Below are 14,407 nucleotides of genomic sequence, written 5' to 3' on the forward strand. Positions count from 1 at the left end.
AGAACCCTGAGCATGCCCTATGCCTAAACCTTCTTGGTTCTGCATTAAGGGGCAGGGTGTGGAATTCATGGGACTTTCCCACTTCTCTTTCTTTCCCTTGCAATATCCCCAGGCCTTCTGCTTGGAGGCCTCTCGAACACCTGCGTGTCTAATGGAAAGAGTGTCCTGAGGCTTTCTTGCCCCGAGATCTACCATTTTTGAGCCCGGGAAACTGGTCTTGGCTCATGCTGAGTTGTTTTGCCAGCATCTTCCTGCTGGTGTGGAGCTTGGGTCCTGACGCCCAGCCAGTGATCAGACTGCGGACACTTCCAGAACTACAGCCAGCCTTTCTGCAAAGGCTAAATAAAGCAGGAGCTAAACTCTGCTCACTTCTCAGTGCCTCAAACGCCAGGAGCAGTCCAGACAGAACACCGTGATTTCTAAATGCTCAAACCGGTGCTAGCAGCTTTCTAAAGTGTCCCGGCCTCACCACTGAACACACCTCCTAAGTACTTAAGTATTTACCTCTTCAAACAGATGCCTCACTCTTGGAGGACAGAAATAGGTTTTAATTACATTGTATTTCCAGGGATGAGCATGCATACTGATTGGATGAAGGCCTGTGCCAGGTAAGACGAAAGGACTAAAAGTCCAACTCAACATAGCTTAAAACAAAACAAAACTCCTCACCAAACAAACGAAATGACAGCGAAGTCCAAGGCTCATGTTGTGCCCCTAAGGAGCTCATCTTCAGCGTTTTCCTCTTCTCTCTATTCTGTGTGGCTCTACGCCCGGGATGAAGTGAACGATGGGAAGTCCCCGGTTCAGCAAGGACTTTAGTTCTAAATGGACCTGATGGTCTTGGCTTGATTCATGTGCCTACCCTGAGGCCGGTTCATTTGGCAGGGATAGGTCTTTGGCTCACCCTTAAAAATAGGGGTGAGGTTATCACCTCCTCAAAGTCCAGGGGCCTGAGATCCGCACATATGCATGCATTCCCGTAAAGGGTACGGGGGCCTGAGATGCGCACACACGCGTGCATTCCTGTAAAGGGTACGGGGACCTAAGATGCGCACACACGCGTGCATTCCTGTAAAGGGTGGTGGGAAGCATGAACACAGGCATCCACTGCTGAACTCCAGGTATCTTATCTTTAGATTGGACCCTGAGGCCTATGGGCACTGGCCCACACTCTCATTCAGTGACTGACAGGTCTTCCCGAGGTCAGGGTTGAAGTTCCTGTGTGGCGTGGTCCTCAGAGACTCTGTTTCTCCAGCATACATTTTGGCTCCGCTTGTCCCATTCCCACTCAACTGTTTCCAGTCAGCTTCACAGCGCATGCAATGGCCTTTTAGACTCTTTGGCAACCAGTGAGTCATGTATACAAAGAACTATTCAAAGCAAAAATGTGCTTGGTCTCTAAGAGAGAGCTGAAAAGATGTTTGTCAAGCCGAGATAAAGGCCTACAACATCTGCCCAGAGCATGAGAGCAGACAGGCCATCCAGGGGCTATGAAGCACCCAGGACAAAGTCAAGTAGAGGATGGATAATGGGACCACCTGTGAGGAAAGCTTAGCAGCTAGCATCGGTGCCCAGCACATCCCAGGTGCCACTCTAAGACCGTCAGTTCGCCGCATCTCCACAACATGGTTTCAAGTAGGTAAAATTATTCCCTGTCTTTACATAGTTGGCTCAAAGTCACACGGCCAGGAAGTAGAACGCAACTAGGTTCCTGTCAATGGAAAGGTCAGACACAGCGACACAGCGTTAATCGCTATGTTGGAACTCTTTGAGCCGCTGTGCCATCTTTCTCCATGGACTCAAACATTCCGAAAGCTGAACTGTGTCTGGCTCCCGTTAGTGTTTATTCAAGAACACCTGTATTTAAGTAGACGTTAAATACATACTTGCTCCAAATAGGCCAGCCTCCCAGTACACCAGTGGTTTTCAAAGCATCGTGCTACTGGAGTGGGCACTGATTCACAAACCCAGGTTAGAGCACAGACAGGAAGTTAGGGACCGACAGCAATGGGGGTGGGGTGGGGTGTGTGTTCGGTTCTGTGTGACCGGACAAGGGACCAGGCTTCAAGATGCAGGTTTTCTCTATGGTGAAAGAGGGGGAAACGGGATGGAACATGCTCCGCTAAGACACAGGGAACATACAGTAACTGCAAATAAGGCTTACTAAATTCTTGCAACATTTAGGAGGAAAACTGCTACAAGAAGCCAGAGGACTTTTCTTGGTTTCATCACAATTTCAGTAATCTATGCATTAGGATAGAATGGACGAGGTCAGTTTCAGTGATAGAGATTATTTTTAGAACATCAAAAGAGTGGGAAACACAGCTCATCTGGAGGATATGAATGTGTGGACAAACATGAAACCAGACGCCAGTTTCTGTGATGGACTCACAGAGACTTCTAAGGCCTGGGCTCTGGGTCTTACATTCAGGCGAAGAGTTTGCCCCGTGTGTCCCAAAGGCTAATCACAGTCTCTGAGACAATTTCTTTTTCTCTAAAATGGATGTAATCTACTTCAAAGAGATGGAGTGGAGATTAAGAAAAACCATGCCTGTATTCCTGGCTGTGCACCACAAATCAGCGATTACCACACCATCTCTGCGGGAGAGTTCTTACTACAAAGAAGAGCCATTGTTTCTCCGGCCAGACCCCACTCACAAGGTCTAGGCGGGCAAGAAAGGTGCCTTAAACTGCAGGGAGTGGGGAGCGCCGGAACCGAGCTCAGCCATTCCCGGCCGGGCCGCGAGGCCTTCTCCACTTCCTAACCTCCCCTTTGGGGGAAAAGCCCAGCTCCGCGCACTTTCGGCGGCCGCGGCCCCATCCTGGGTCTTCCTTGTCGCGAGTGTTAGGCGGCAGGACAGCGAGGGCTCCGCAGCGGTTTCCACGCCCCGCGTCCCGTCGGCTCCGGGCAGCCACAGCCGCCTTCCAACCCGACCTCCAGCCGGGATTGGCGCGCGGGGCGGAGGCGGGGGAGAGGGCGGGGGCGGAGAACGGTTCCCCGTGCGCGCCTCCTCGGCGCTTTACGGTACCCTCGTTCCGGGCTCCCGCGGCCGGCCCAGCCTCGCGGTGGGGTCCGGAGAGCCGACGGGCGAGCGCGCGGGAGGGAGGCAGGGAGGGAGAGCGAGCGGGAGCGCGAGGAAGGAGGCCGCCCAGCCCCGCGCTCAGCCCCGCGCCGCCGCAGCCATGGCGGAGCGCCGCGCCTTCGCGCAGAAGATCAGCAGGTACGCGGCGGGGAACCGGGCCGGGTCTCGGGGGGTGGGGGTGAGAGGGTGGGTGTGGCGCCGCCCCCCGGCCTGGCCAGGCGCGGTCCGGGGCCTGCAGCCCGCGCCTCGCCAGGCCCGCAGGGCGTGCGGCAGCCAGCTCGGCGGTTCTTTGTGTCCGCAGTGGAGTCCGCTCCGGCGCTCCACGCCCACGCCCCGGCTCCCGGCGCCCCAACAAAAGGAACTGGCGAGGAGGCCACGGCGCTCACGCTCGCACCCGCCGCCACCGCTGACAGCACCCCGGGTGCCCCGTCCGCACCGCCGGCTCTGCACCCTCGCCTGCACACGCACACTAAGGCCGCAAGTGCAAAGTTGCGGGCTGCGGGACACGGGGGCACCCCGCTTCCCCCCGTGGGCTGGGTGGGCGCCCTTTCTCTCTCCTCAGGGAAAGATGGATGACCCGACCCGCACTGTGCTTTATGCAGGGGCCTAGCGTTCAAGTCCTAGGAGTAAGCCACCCACCGAGGATACAGTTTCCCAGTAGTTTACCTCCGGGTCCAGATAAAAATTAAAGAATATTTGTAGCATTTAACTATGGTATGCTCTTATGGATAAGACGCTAGGCAGTTTTTTTTTTGTTTGCTTGTTTCAGTAAAACCTTTTTTCAGTGACTTATATTTAAAGAAAGACAACATTCAAGTGAATTCTTTTGGCAGTTGTATTTTATTTCTGTGGTTCTGAATCTTTTTAGCTGTTGACATTTCTAGAAAATTTTTGGATATGTCAGAGAAAGGCATTTTTAGCTTCTGAACCTCCACAGTATTAAGGGTTTTGGGATTTTTTTTTTTCCATTTAAAACTAACATCTCATTTTGCATCTCGCCTTTGGCCAAGATCAGATGTAAAATGTCTCCTTTTAATTTTGAGTTTTAAGACATATTTTTCATTTTTTTCTTAAGAGGTGAAATAAGTTCGTAGGAACGTGGGTGCTGCTGGAAGACTAAGGTGAAGCCAAATACAGAGTGTTGTTTTCTAAATCGGGACCTTGCTGAAAGTTGTCCCATCTGAAAGTTGGTAAATAGTGGTGCTTAGCTTATAAGAGTACCATGAATGGTAAATGGTCAGTCTTGTATAAAGTGCATAGTTAACACAGTGTATTACCCATACTGCCACCAGACACTTGTGATCGGGGTTGGGAATGAATAATTATTTATTATATATTATTATTTCCAATCCCAATTGCTCTTGGGCCTTAAGGCATACCATTAACGGACACATCTTATACATTTCTTTTAAATAGAGCTAGAGTTTGTGTCTTATACAGCAAGCACACCTTTGAGGGTAAGGGATGACATAAAGGCAATGCCTCTTGTCTGTGAATGGAGTTAGCAGGTGGAACTGGACTAGCCTCAAGAAAGAAAATAGACTCCATTGTGGAAAACAGCCTCAAATACAAGTAAGGATAGTCTCGAAAGGTATAAAATCAAGACAGGGGAATGAAGGGCATGTGCCCTTGCAAGAGGGACTCTTGGGTAGTCATGGCAATGATGAGGGATGGATTGGACATGGAAGTTGAGGAAGAGGGGGACATGCAGCTCTCTAACTGGGCAGCCCGCTGGAGAATGGAAGGGGTCACTGAGGTCCATGCGAGGTCCATGCGTTGGGGACACGGTTTAAGAGTGGGAGGGACTACTGGATGGAAATGATGCGGGTTTGGGCATCTTGGCTTTGAGGGCTTGTAAGTCATTTAAATGGAAATATCCATTAGATTTTTGGTGCTGGTTTGAGACACAGGAGAGACTGGGGATCTAGAGTCCAGAATCATCTGCAAGTAGATTGGACAGCAAACCAGGGACAGAGTGCTGAATGTAATTAGTAGTTAGCTGTTCACAGGAGTGAACTGTCCTCCTTGTTACCGAGTCTCATAAGTAATCCTTGGGAAGGATTGAGAGCTGTGCCTTTGAGTTCCTGCCAGTGGAAACAGGACAATGTGTGGGGATAGATCGGGGTTGGCAGCCTGGCTCTGCCACTCATTGCATAGACTTGAGCAGTTTCTTGACTCCATTCCCACTGGCCCTGCAAATGGTTATAGTTCTAGGACTTTTCTCGGAGGGCTGCTATGAGGTTAAAGAATCCAGTATCTCTCAGATGCTTAGAATGAAGCCTTGTGTGCAGTAATTGCTTAGTAAATAGAGCTATTTTATTTTTGCAGTCTTTATGAAATGAGGCTTAGGACCTTTTCTTTAAAGTGACAATCTTTTCCATAATGTATGCATATATGAAATTCATTGCTCTGTAAAAACCTACTGCCGTGTGATACGTTAGGAAAAACAGGCTCATGATGGTTCAGAAATCTTTATGAAGACCGGTGCTGATCAGCTTTTCTCATTGAGATCTTTTTTCATCCCTTTGAATGGGGTGTTGTTGATTTTTGGAGGCTGGGATCTTTATTCATGAATCCCTGACTGGACTGCTTACCTCAGGTCAGCCTTTCCAAGCACAATGCATTTTGTCCATGTCAAGAATTTGCCTCTTCTCTGATCTTTCTCCTTTCTGAGGACATGGTCTATGCATTTATGAAGATTAACTATTTGTAGATTAATGGTATAGGATTTCATTTGGACCATTTTATCCAGTGACTTGATATTTAACAAGTGGATGGACATTTGTGCCCATTTTTATTAGATTCTTATCCATATAAGCTAGAGAGGCACAACAACATAGTAAAGAATATTGTTTTGGGGGCCAAATTGCACAGGTCAAAACTCTGCCTACACTGCATTCATTATAGCTGGGCAGTTCTGAACGTTTGATCAGGTCTCCTTGTTTTGGTTTCCAAAAGCCCCCATACAATTAGTGGGAGAATTAAATGAATGAATACCCTTGAAACTGCCTGGGACATGAGCATTAAAAATGTTAGCTACTGATTTCTTTTTTTTTTTAAATTTAAAAATCAGTGGCTAATTTTTATTTGCTAATAATAGTTTCTCTTTTCCAGATGAGATGTCATTGCCTAAATTGTCATTCAAACCCTTTCTCTCTCTCTTTTTCTCTTTCTCTCTCTCTCTTTTGAGACAGGGTTTCCCTGTGTAACAGCTCTGGCTGTCCTGGAACTTGCTTTGTAGAAGAGACTGGCCTCGAACTCACAGAAATCTACTTGCCTCTGCCTCCCAAGTACTGGGATTGCAGATGTCTGCCACCACTGCCCGGCCAGTTACTATATTTTTTATTTGTATTTTCTTTTTGTAGCATATTTTCATGGTAGTCTCCCCACCAACACTGTTAATGTCACAACTTTATGCTTATTTTCTTGTTGTTCCTCTTTTGATTGGCTATAATTTTTGCCAAGAAGCAGAATTAGTGAAAACATTTTTGGGGGGAGGCCTGAATGTAGTCTTATTTAGTAGCCCAAATGTGACCTCTTACGTGTTAGTGGACCCAGTCTTGGTTTAGTTCCATGTGTTGTTAATTGCGCTGCCCACTTTTCTCTTTGGGTTTATAGACTTCCCAGATCTTTTGTTCACCTTATCCTCACAAATTCTTTTAGTTTTTGTTGAACCCAGGGCAGCATGAGCGTTATTGGGTACTCTGTACTGCTGATCTCCATCCCAGCCCTTAGCTCACTGATGTTTAATGCTCAGAATCTAGTCTCCTTCTACCTTCTAAGCCACATGTTGGAGGGAGATTGGGATCGAGTTTCCTTTTATTACCATCTTCTTTCAGATGAAGTGACTCCAAATTCCTCTTCCCTCTCTCTGAGACAGTCTTCAGGCTGGCTTTGAACCCTGATCTTCCTGTCTTAGCCACCGTTGTGCTGGGATGATGGCCCCATGTGCCATTGGAATCTTGAAGCCTACTTCTGATCACTTTTTGAGAATCTTGGCTCTACACTCTCCCCTTTCCATTCTAACATTTTTATCCCCTTTAAGAGATCTTTCTCTCTGTCATAAAACTTCCTATGCCCGCCTCAGTACAAAACAAAGACCTACTGAGTTGTCTGGACTTCCTAACTGTCCACCAATTATTGGTTTTTCATTTCCAGTCAGGATTCTCTTTCTCTCGGTTAACATCAGGACTGCTTGCTGCTTTCTCTTAGGAAAGCTTAGGCTGTGTGAGCGAGCTTAGTTTATGTGTTCCTGAGTTGTAGATCTGGAGTTAACTTTTGACCCTTTCTCCTGCCTGAGCACTGATTTCAGGAGCTGTGCCCCTCTCCAGTATCTGGTATCTGCCTCCTTCCTCCCCTTGACTTGCTATAAAGTAACAAAGCAAGTGAACTTCAGTTACAATAATAAATCTTTCAGTCTAATTTTCAGAAAAGAAACAAGAAAGCAAACAATAGATACTGCTAGCTCAGGTCTTGACTGTTCAAATCTAGTGCCATGTAGATGCTGAAACTTAAGAATTGTTTGCCTGCCTCCTCAGTCCAGCCCTATTTCCACACCTCCCTAGGCAATCCCAGCCCCAGTTTCTCCGCCCTCTTACTCAGGCTCCTCAAGGCAAGGCTTTAATCAGGAATACAGTTTTCTGACAGTGGGGAGTCCAGGGTTGTGTCCTAGGGTTCTCTGTAATCTTGTCTCTCTTGTTGACTCCTTCTTTAGTTTACCCCTTGCTCTCCAGGCAGCGGTGTTTCCACTGTGTGATAACTATAGCTATGGTACTATAAACCACAGCTGTAACTATTCTGTTGTGCTTGTTTTCATTTGTCATTTATATTACTTAAAATTTTTTGTATGCCTCATTTTTTAAAAATAGAAGATATATTTAGTATGTGTGTCATGTGTGTATATGTGGGTGTGCATGCTATGTACTGTCATGCATGCGGGGGTCAGAGGACAACTTGCAGAAGTCAGTTCTCTCCTTCTACCACGTGGGTCCCAGGGTTCTAACTCAGGCCCAGGTTGGTAGCAAGTACCTTTATCAACTGTTGTGATAAATCTTTCTTTAAGCATCTTGCTGCCTTGGTACATGCACGCACCCCTTCCTAAAGAAATAGTAAAAGTATAACTTAAAAATTTCAAACAAACAAGGCAGATCTTGCCCATTCTCAGATTATTCCAGCCCACTTTGCTTCACTTTGTGTTTTCTTCTTCTTTTTTGTTTTTTTAAATTTTTTATGATTTATTTATCTTTATTTTATGTGCATTGGTGTGAAGGTGTCAGATACCCCGGAACTGGATTTTCAGACAGTTGTGAACTGCCATGTGGGTGCTGGGAATTGAACCTGGGTCCTCTGGAAGAGCAATCAGTGCTCTTAACCGCTGAGCCATTTCTCCAGCCCCTTGTGTTTTCTTCTTATCACCTGTGCATGCATTTCTAAGCAAAATGGTTTTCTTTTCTGCTTTTGAAGGTATTTGAACAGTATTGTATTGCATGTTTTTTCCTTTATTCTCTTGCTTTTGCTAAAATTTTATTGTGTTGTTCATTCATGATTGCAGTTAAAATGCATTCATTTTTATGGTTTTGTAGTGTGTTTTATTGTATAAGTACGCCATGATGCAGTTTCTGACTACTAGACAGAATGCGTATTCTGGGACCCATCTATGCATAAGTTCCTTTAGGGCTATGGTTCTCAACCTTCCTAACGATACAGCCCTTTAATACAATTCCTCAGGTTGTGGTGACCTCTGATCATAAAATTATTTTATTGCTACTTCATAACTATAATTTTGCTACTGTTATGAATTGTAATGTAAATATCTGATAATGCAGGATTGTCCCTATGAAAGGGTCTTTCAACCTGACTCACAAAGGATCCATCGTGACCCACAAGTTGAGAACCTCTGCTCTAAGGACTACTCAATTCCTGGTTGAGTGATATTTTGTTGTTATTTGTAGCAATTTTATTTATCACTGGGTTTATTAGGCGAGTCTTACAGTGTTGCTTTCCATAGTTGCTGTTACTTGGTGTTGCCAAGCTTTTCAGTTTTATCGGTGTTTTGGATTCATGATGCTAGTGCATTGTTAAGTTTTAATTTTTATTTACTGAATTATTAATGAAGTTGAGCTCTGCTTTGTTTGTTTATTGACCATTTGAATGCCTTGTTTTGTTTAAGTTGCCTATTTAAATCTTTGTGGCCATCCCCTCTCCATATTTTCCTTTGTGATTTTGTGTGGGAACTTTGCATACAGCCAGTATACTAATTGTTTATTGATTATTTGGATAATAACACCCCATTATGACTTATTTCTCATTCTTTCTAGGGAAGTTCTTGAAAAGTAAGTTCTTAGTTTTAATGCTCCTTGTGTTTTTTGTTGTTGTTTTATGTTTATATTATTATGGTTATTACTTTATATTTGTTTGCTTGCTTGTTTTTTGAGACAGGATCCCATGTAGTCCAGTTTGGCCTATATAGCAGATGATGACCTGACTTTGCACTTCTGATCTTTCTGCCTCTACCTCCTGAGGGCTGGGATTACAGGCTACTTTGTCCAGTTTATGGACTGTTGGAGATCAAACCCAGGGTTTCCTGCACACATTTTTCCGAACTGAACTCAATTCAACCCCAGTACCTTATGGCTCTTGGATAAGAAATTGCTCCTTATCCTGAGACAGACGACATTGCCTGTATTTACACAAACCTGAGCTGAGGTTTGTATTCCACCTGACTTAATATGGGAACGGAATGGACTTGTAACTTCCACCTCTACCGTAAAGTCTTGATTTTGTTCCGTAGATCTGGTTGGGTGTCTTTTAACCAGTCATAGTGATTTTAATTATATTACCTTCAGGATTTAGTAGCCTGGTTAGTCCCTCTCTCTCTCTCTCTCTTTTTTTTTTTTTTAAGTATGTTGGTTTCATTTAGCCCTTTGAAAGTCTATATAAATTTTACATTATATCTCACTCCTCTAAAATAAAAAACAAAAACCCAAAAAACTTCCCACCCATACCCTGTTAGACTTGTGTTGGAGTTACATTGAACTTACACATCAGTTTGGTGGAAAATGATGGTCTTTTAATACTGTTTGCAATCTCTTCAGTTATCACAGAAAAAGCTCCATGGTTTTCTGTGAGATCCTTGCTTGTCTTTAGTCAGGTTTATTTTTAGGTATCCAACAATTTTATATCCAGCTATATCTCACTAAACTCTTGTTGATAATAAAGAATGGCTATAGAGTCTTTGATAATTTCTACATATATAGTTGTATTTTCTGGGAGTTACAAAAGTTTATTATTTTTCATCTGTTAGTAACTTTAAAATCTTATGTATGTATGTGTATTTTGCTCTGTAGTTGGATCATAATATGTCCCAAAGGCCTGTATCGTAACAGGTGGTCCCAGGTGGCTTTTGGGAAGTTGATGGGACTTTTAAGAGCTGGGGCATCAGAAGCATAGCACTGACTTAAGGGCCCTCACCTATTCCTCTTTCCTTTTGCTTTGTGGTCATAAAGACCAAGTTTGCCCTGCCATGTCCATACCCCATGATGTGTTACCTACTGTGGGCCTAAAGGAACGGTGCTGTTGGCATGGACTAGAACTTCTGAAAGCGAGTCCAAAGAAAACTTTGGTGTCTTGCTGTAGTGATGGGATGAAGTCCATGATCTTACATTACTGTGTGGTTATTACTATTGGTGTTTAACATTGTATTAATGTTGAGTGTTCTTGTTAGGTTTGTGAGCTCAAAGGCAAAGCATTCTGTGTTTCACTTTTGAGCCAGACAGTTACTGAGAGGTGATTTTTTTTTTTTTTTAAAGAAATTCTTTCAGACTTTATTCCCTAGAAACAGAGGCTAAGGATTGAGAATCAAATCATTGTTTGGAAAGTACAATCCCAGGGCATCAGGAAGAAGGGGAAGTAGGTACTGTTCAGAGAGATGAGGAGTGCTGGAAGGTGAGGGCATGTCTTCCTGGCTGCTGCTTCACAAAGAACCTGGGAGAGCATTTGGCAGGTGTGTTTGTTGGCCGTGAGGAGTATCTGTGGACAGAGAAAGACGTCTCAGATCCGTTGGATTTTGCCGGAAGTGTACCTACCTACAGTCCTATTTTCTCCTGTTTTAAGCAGCTCAGACTCCAGGGTTAAGTCCTGCTTTGTTGTGTCATTTGGGCTTTGGCAGCCACTTTGGATGTCTTGTTTTTCCTTTTCTTTTAAGAATTTACGTAGGTGCATTGGTGTTTTGCCTGTATTTATGTCTGTGTGAGGGTGTTGGAACTGGAGTTACAGACAGTTGTGAGCCGCCACCTGGGTCCTCTGGAAGAAGTCAGTGCTCTTTCTTAACTGCCGAGCCATCTCTCCAGCTCCTGTCTTGTTTCTCTCTCTCTCTCTCTCTCTCTCTCTCTCTCTCTCTCTCTACCAAAGGAGTTTTTAATATGCAATTATAGAAGCTCAAATCATAAAGTGCTCACTCTTATAAATTGATGACTGGATTAGGGGATACAGGTGTTGTCAGTAGGTCTGCTATCTTTGTATCTCAGATTTTGCACAAAAACTGAAACCAAAATGCTTACACTGAGATTTGACAGTTCTAGGCTCCACTTCTACCAGGTGTTCAGTTTCCTGTCTGCTTCAGTTGTATGTGGTTCCTTGAACCAACTGCTGTGTTTAAGAATGTTGACGAGTCTGGTCAGTCCTGAGTTCCTCGTCCCTTTACCTGGCTTGGAGGGAGGTGTAATGAACGATGTCAGCCCCTCTTGAATCTCAGGGCGTAAGTTCATTACAAAAAAGAGGTTTCTAAGGAAGGAAGGAAGGTGAGAGTGCTGGTCATACCAAGTTGACAGATGCTCTTCAGAGTTAATTCTGGCCAGGGAGATGGCTCAGGCTTGTTGCAAGCACAAGAACCTCAGATTGGTCTCCAAAACCCTTACACATAAGCTAGTGTAGTAGTGTGCATATGTACCCAGAGCTGGGGAGTTGGAGACAGTTTGATCCCTGGGGCGCCCTGGCCTGCCAGTATGGCTTAATCAGGGAGCTTCAAGTCTATGAGAGACCCTCATCTCATAAAACAAGGCAGATGGTACCTGAGGAATGACACCCAAGGTTGGCCTTTGACCTCCACAGGAACATATATATACAAATGCTTTCACATGTACAAATACATACACATACATGAACTTCAACATTTTCCTAATTTACTTTTGTGTGTGTGTGTGCACATACCCAAGATTTATGTTTGGTGTTTTTGTTGATCATCTACCTTATTTATTGAGGTAGGGTTTCCTCCATTCCCATCTTCATGTGGAATTTATGTGGGTGCTGTGAATCTGAACCCCAGTCCTCATCTTGGTAACAAGCTTTCTAACTTAGCCATTTCCTTGGCCTCCAAAGTAATCATTTTAATTGTCCCATATTCTTCCTTAAATTGAAGTGGAACTGGTGAAATTCAAAGAGAACCAACCATTGCAGATTTTTCTTTGCACCGCCAGCACACACACACACACACACACACACACACACACAAAAAAAAAAGACAAAACAAAACCAAAAAAACGACATGGAGACATTATTATGAGAGCTTGGCCTATACCTTAGGCTTGACCCACCAGCTATTATAACTTAAATTAACCCATTTCTATTTGTCTGTGTGTTGCCAGGTGGCTTGTGGCTTCTCCCTCTCTTTCTCTTTCTCTTCTTCTGGCTGGTGGCCCCACCTTTCTTCTTCCCAGAGTTCTCTCAGTCCAGAAGTCCTGCCTATACCTGCTGCCTAGCTATTGGCTGTTTAGCTTTTTATTAAATCAGTCATAGTGACACACCTTCACACAGCGTAAAGGATTATTCCACAATATCATCATAACTTGATGTTAGCTGGCTGTGGGGTGTCTGTCACTTAATTTTGAAAAGCCTAGCTCAGACCTAAATGCAGATCTTAGTTACTATTCTATTGCTGTGAAGAGACACCATGACCAAGGTAGCTTATAAAAGGAAGCATTTAACTGGGGGCTGGTTTACAGTTTCTGAGAGTTAGTTCCTGATCGTCATGGTGGAGTGTGGTGGCAGGCAGGCATGGTGCTGAAGCAGGAGCTGAGAGCTTGCATCCTGGTGTTTAAGGTGGAGCAGTGAGAGAGTGCAAGACTGGGAATGATGTGGGTTTTTGAAGCCTCACAGCCCACCCCCAATGACAGCCACACCTCCTAGTCCTTCCCAGAGAGTTCTACTAACTGGGGACCAAGCATATGAACCTGTGAGGACCATTCTTATTCACACGGCCATAGTGAACTTTCATAACCTTCATAGGAATGTTTTCGTGTTTGGATTTTGGCTTTCTCGTACATATGCACTCATGGCACCAGAAAACTGAACTAGCCCTCTCATTTATATTAGCTCTTGGATAATTGCCATAATTTCTGCTAATGATCCAGGGAGAGTGGTGTATGTTTCAGGGTCCCAACTGTCTCTGTCACTCTGCACTAGCTCTTCTCTTTCCAACCCTCCCCCACCACACCTTTTTAAAAAATTTTTTTGATTGATACCCTTTCCTTAGCTGCTCAGAGAAGCCCCAGCCACAAAAGACCTAGCTTTGTAGATGTATTTAATTTAGCTTTATTTATTGCTAGTGCACACACACACACGTGCCAAGTTGCATATGTGGAGGTCAGAGAACAACTTTCTGTATTTGGTTCTCTTCTTCCAATGTGGGTTCTGGGCTGAACTCTCACACTCTCATGGCAAGTCTTTTTACCCTGGGAGACTTCTCATTGTCCCTATTCAGGTATCTTTTACATGCCATAAAATATTATTTATTTAATGTAAGTGAATGATTTTTAGTAAATTTATGGTTATGAAACCATCATCCACTTTTAGAGTATTTCTATCACCCTGAAATATGCTTTGGGCCAGTTTTTAGTCAGTCTCCATTTCTTAGTCAAAACCTTAGGTAACACTGATCTACTTTTTATATCTATATATTTTCCTGTTTTGAACATTTCACATAAATGGAGTTATGTAGCATGTGGTCTTTCTGTGTGTGACTTTTAAAAGTTAGCATAAGCCGGGCGTTGGTGGCGCACGCCTTTAATTCCAGCACTCGGGAGGCAGAGGCAGGCGGATCTCTGTGAGTTCGAGACCAGCCTGGTCTACAGAGCTAGTTCCAGGACAGGCTCCAAAGCCACAGAGAAACCCTGTCTCGAAAAACCAAAAAAAAAAAAAAAAAAAAAAGTTAGCATAATGTTTTCATTTTTTTATACTGTAGTACATATTGCCATTTTTACTTTTTATGTTTAAATAATCCATTTTATGTAGCACATTTTGTTTTTCCATCAGCTAATGAACTTTTGGTA

General features: G+C 44.3%; 1 protein-coding gene across 11 annotated transcripts in view; it reads left to right on the plus strand.

The window, feature by feature from the left end:
- The first annotated feature begins 2,843 nt into the window (after nt 1–2,843).
- Nucleotides 2,844–14,407, plus strand: part of Dock7 (dedicator of cytokinesis 7) — a 189,363-nt gene continuing 177,799 nt past the window's right edge. For all 11 annotated transcript variants that reach the window (XR_005974334.1, XR_005974335.1, XM_041651518.1 and 8 more), the window contains exon 1: nt 2,844–3,221. Coding sequence is in view for 9 of the 11 variants with exons in the window: in XM_041651518.1 (XP_041507452.1) it covers nt 3,184–3,221 (38 nt within the window). In the remaining 2 variants the exon portion in view is untranslated. The remainder of the gene's footprint in view (nt 3,222–14,407) is intronic.

Source organism: Microtus oregoni, unplaced genomic scaffold (genome assembly GCF_018167655.1).
Source record: "Microtus oregoni isolate MIOR12 unplaced genomic scaffold, Mior012 000005F_ref0000423, whole genome shotgun sequence".
Classification (NCBI taxonomy): Eukaryota; Metazoa; Chordata; class Mammalia; order Rodentia; family Cricetidae; genus Microtus; species Microtus oregoni.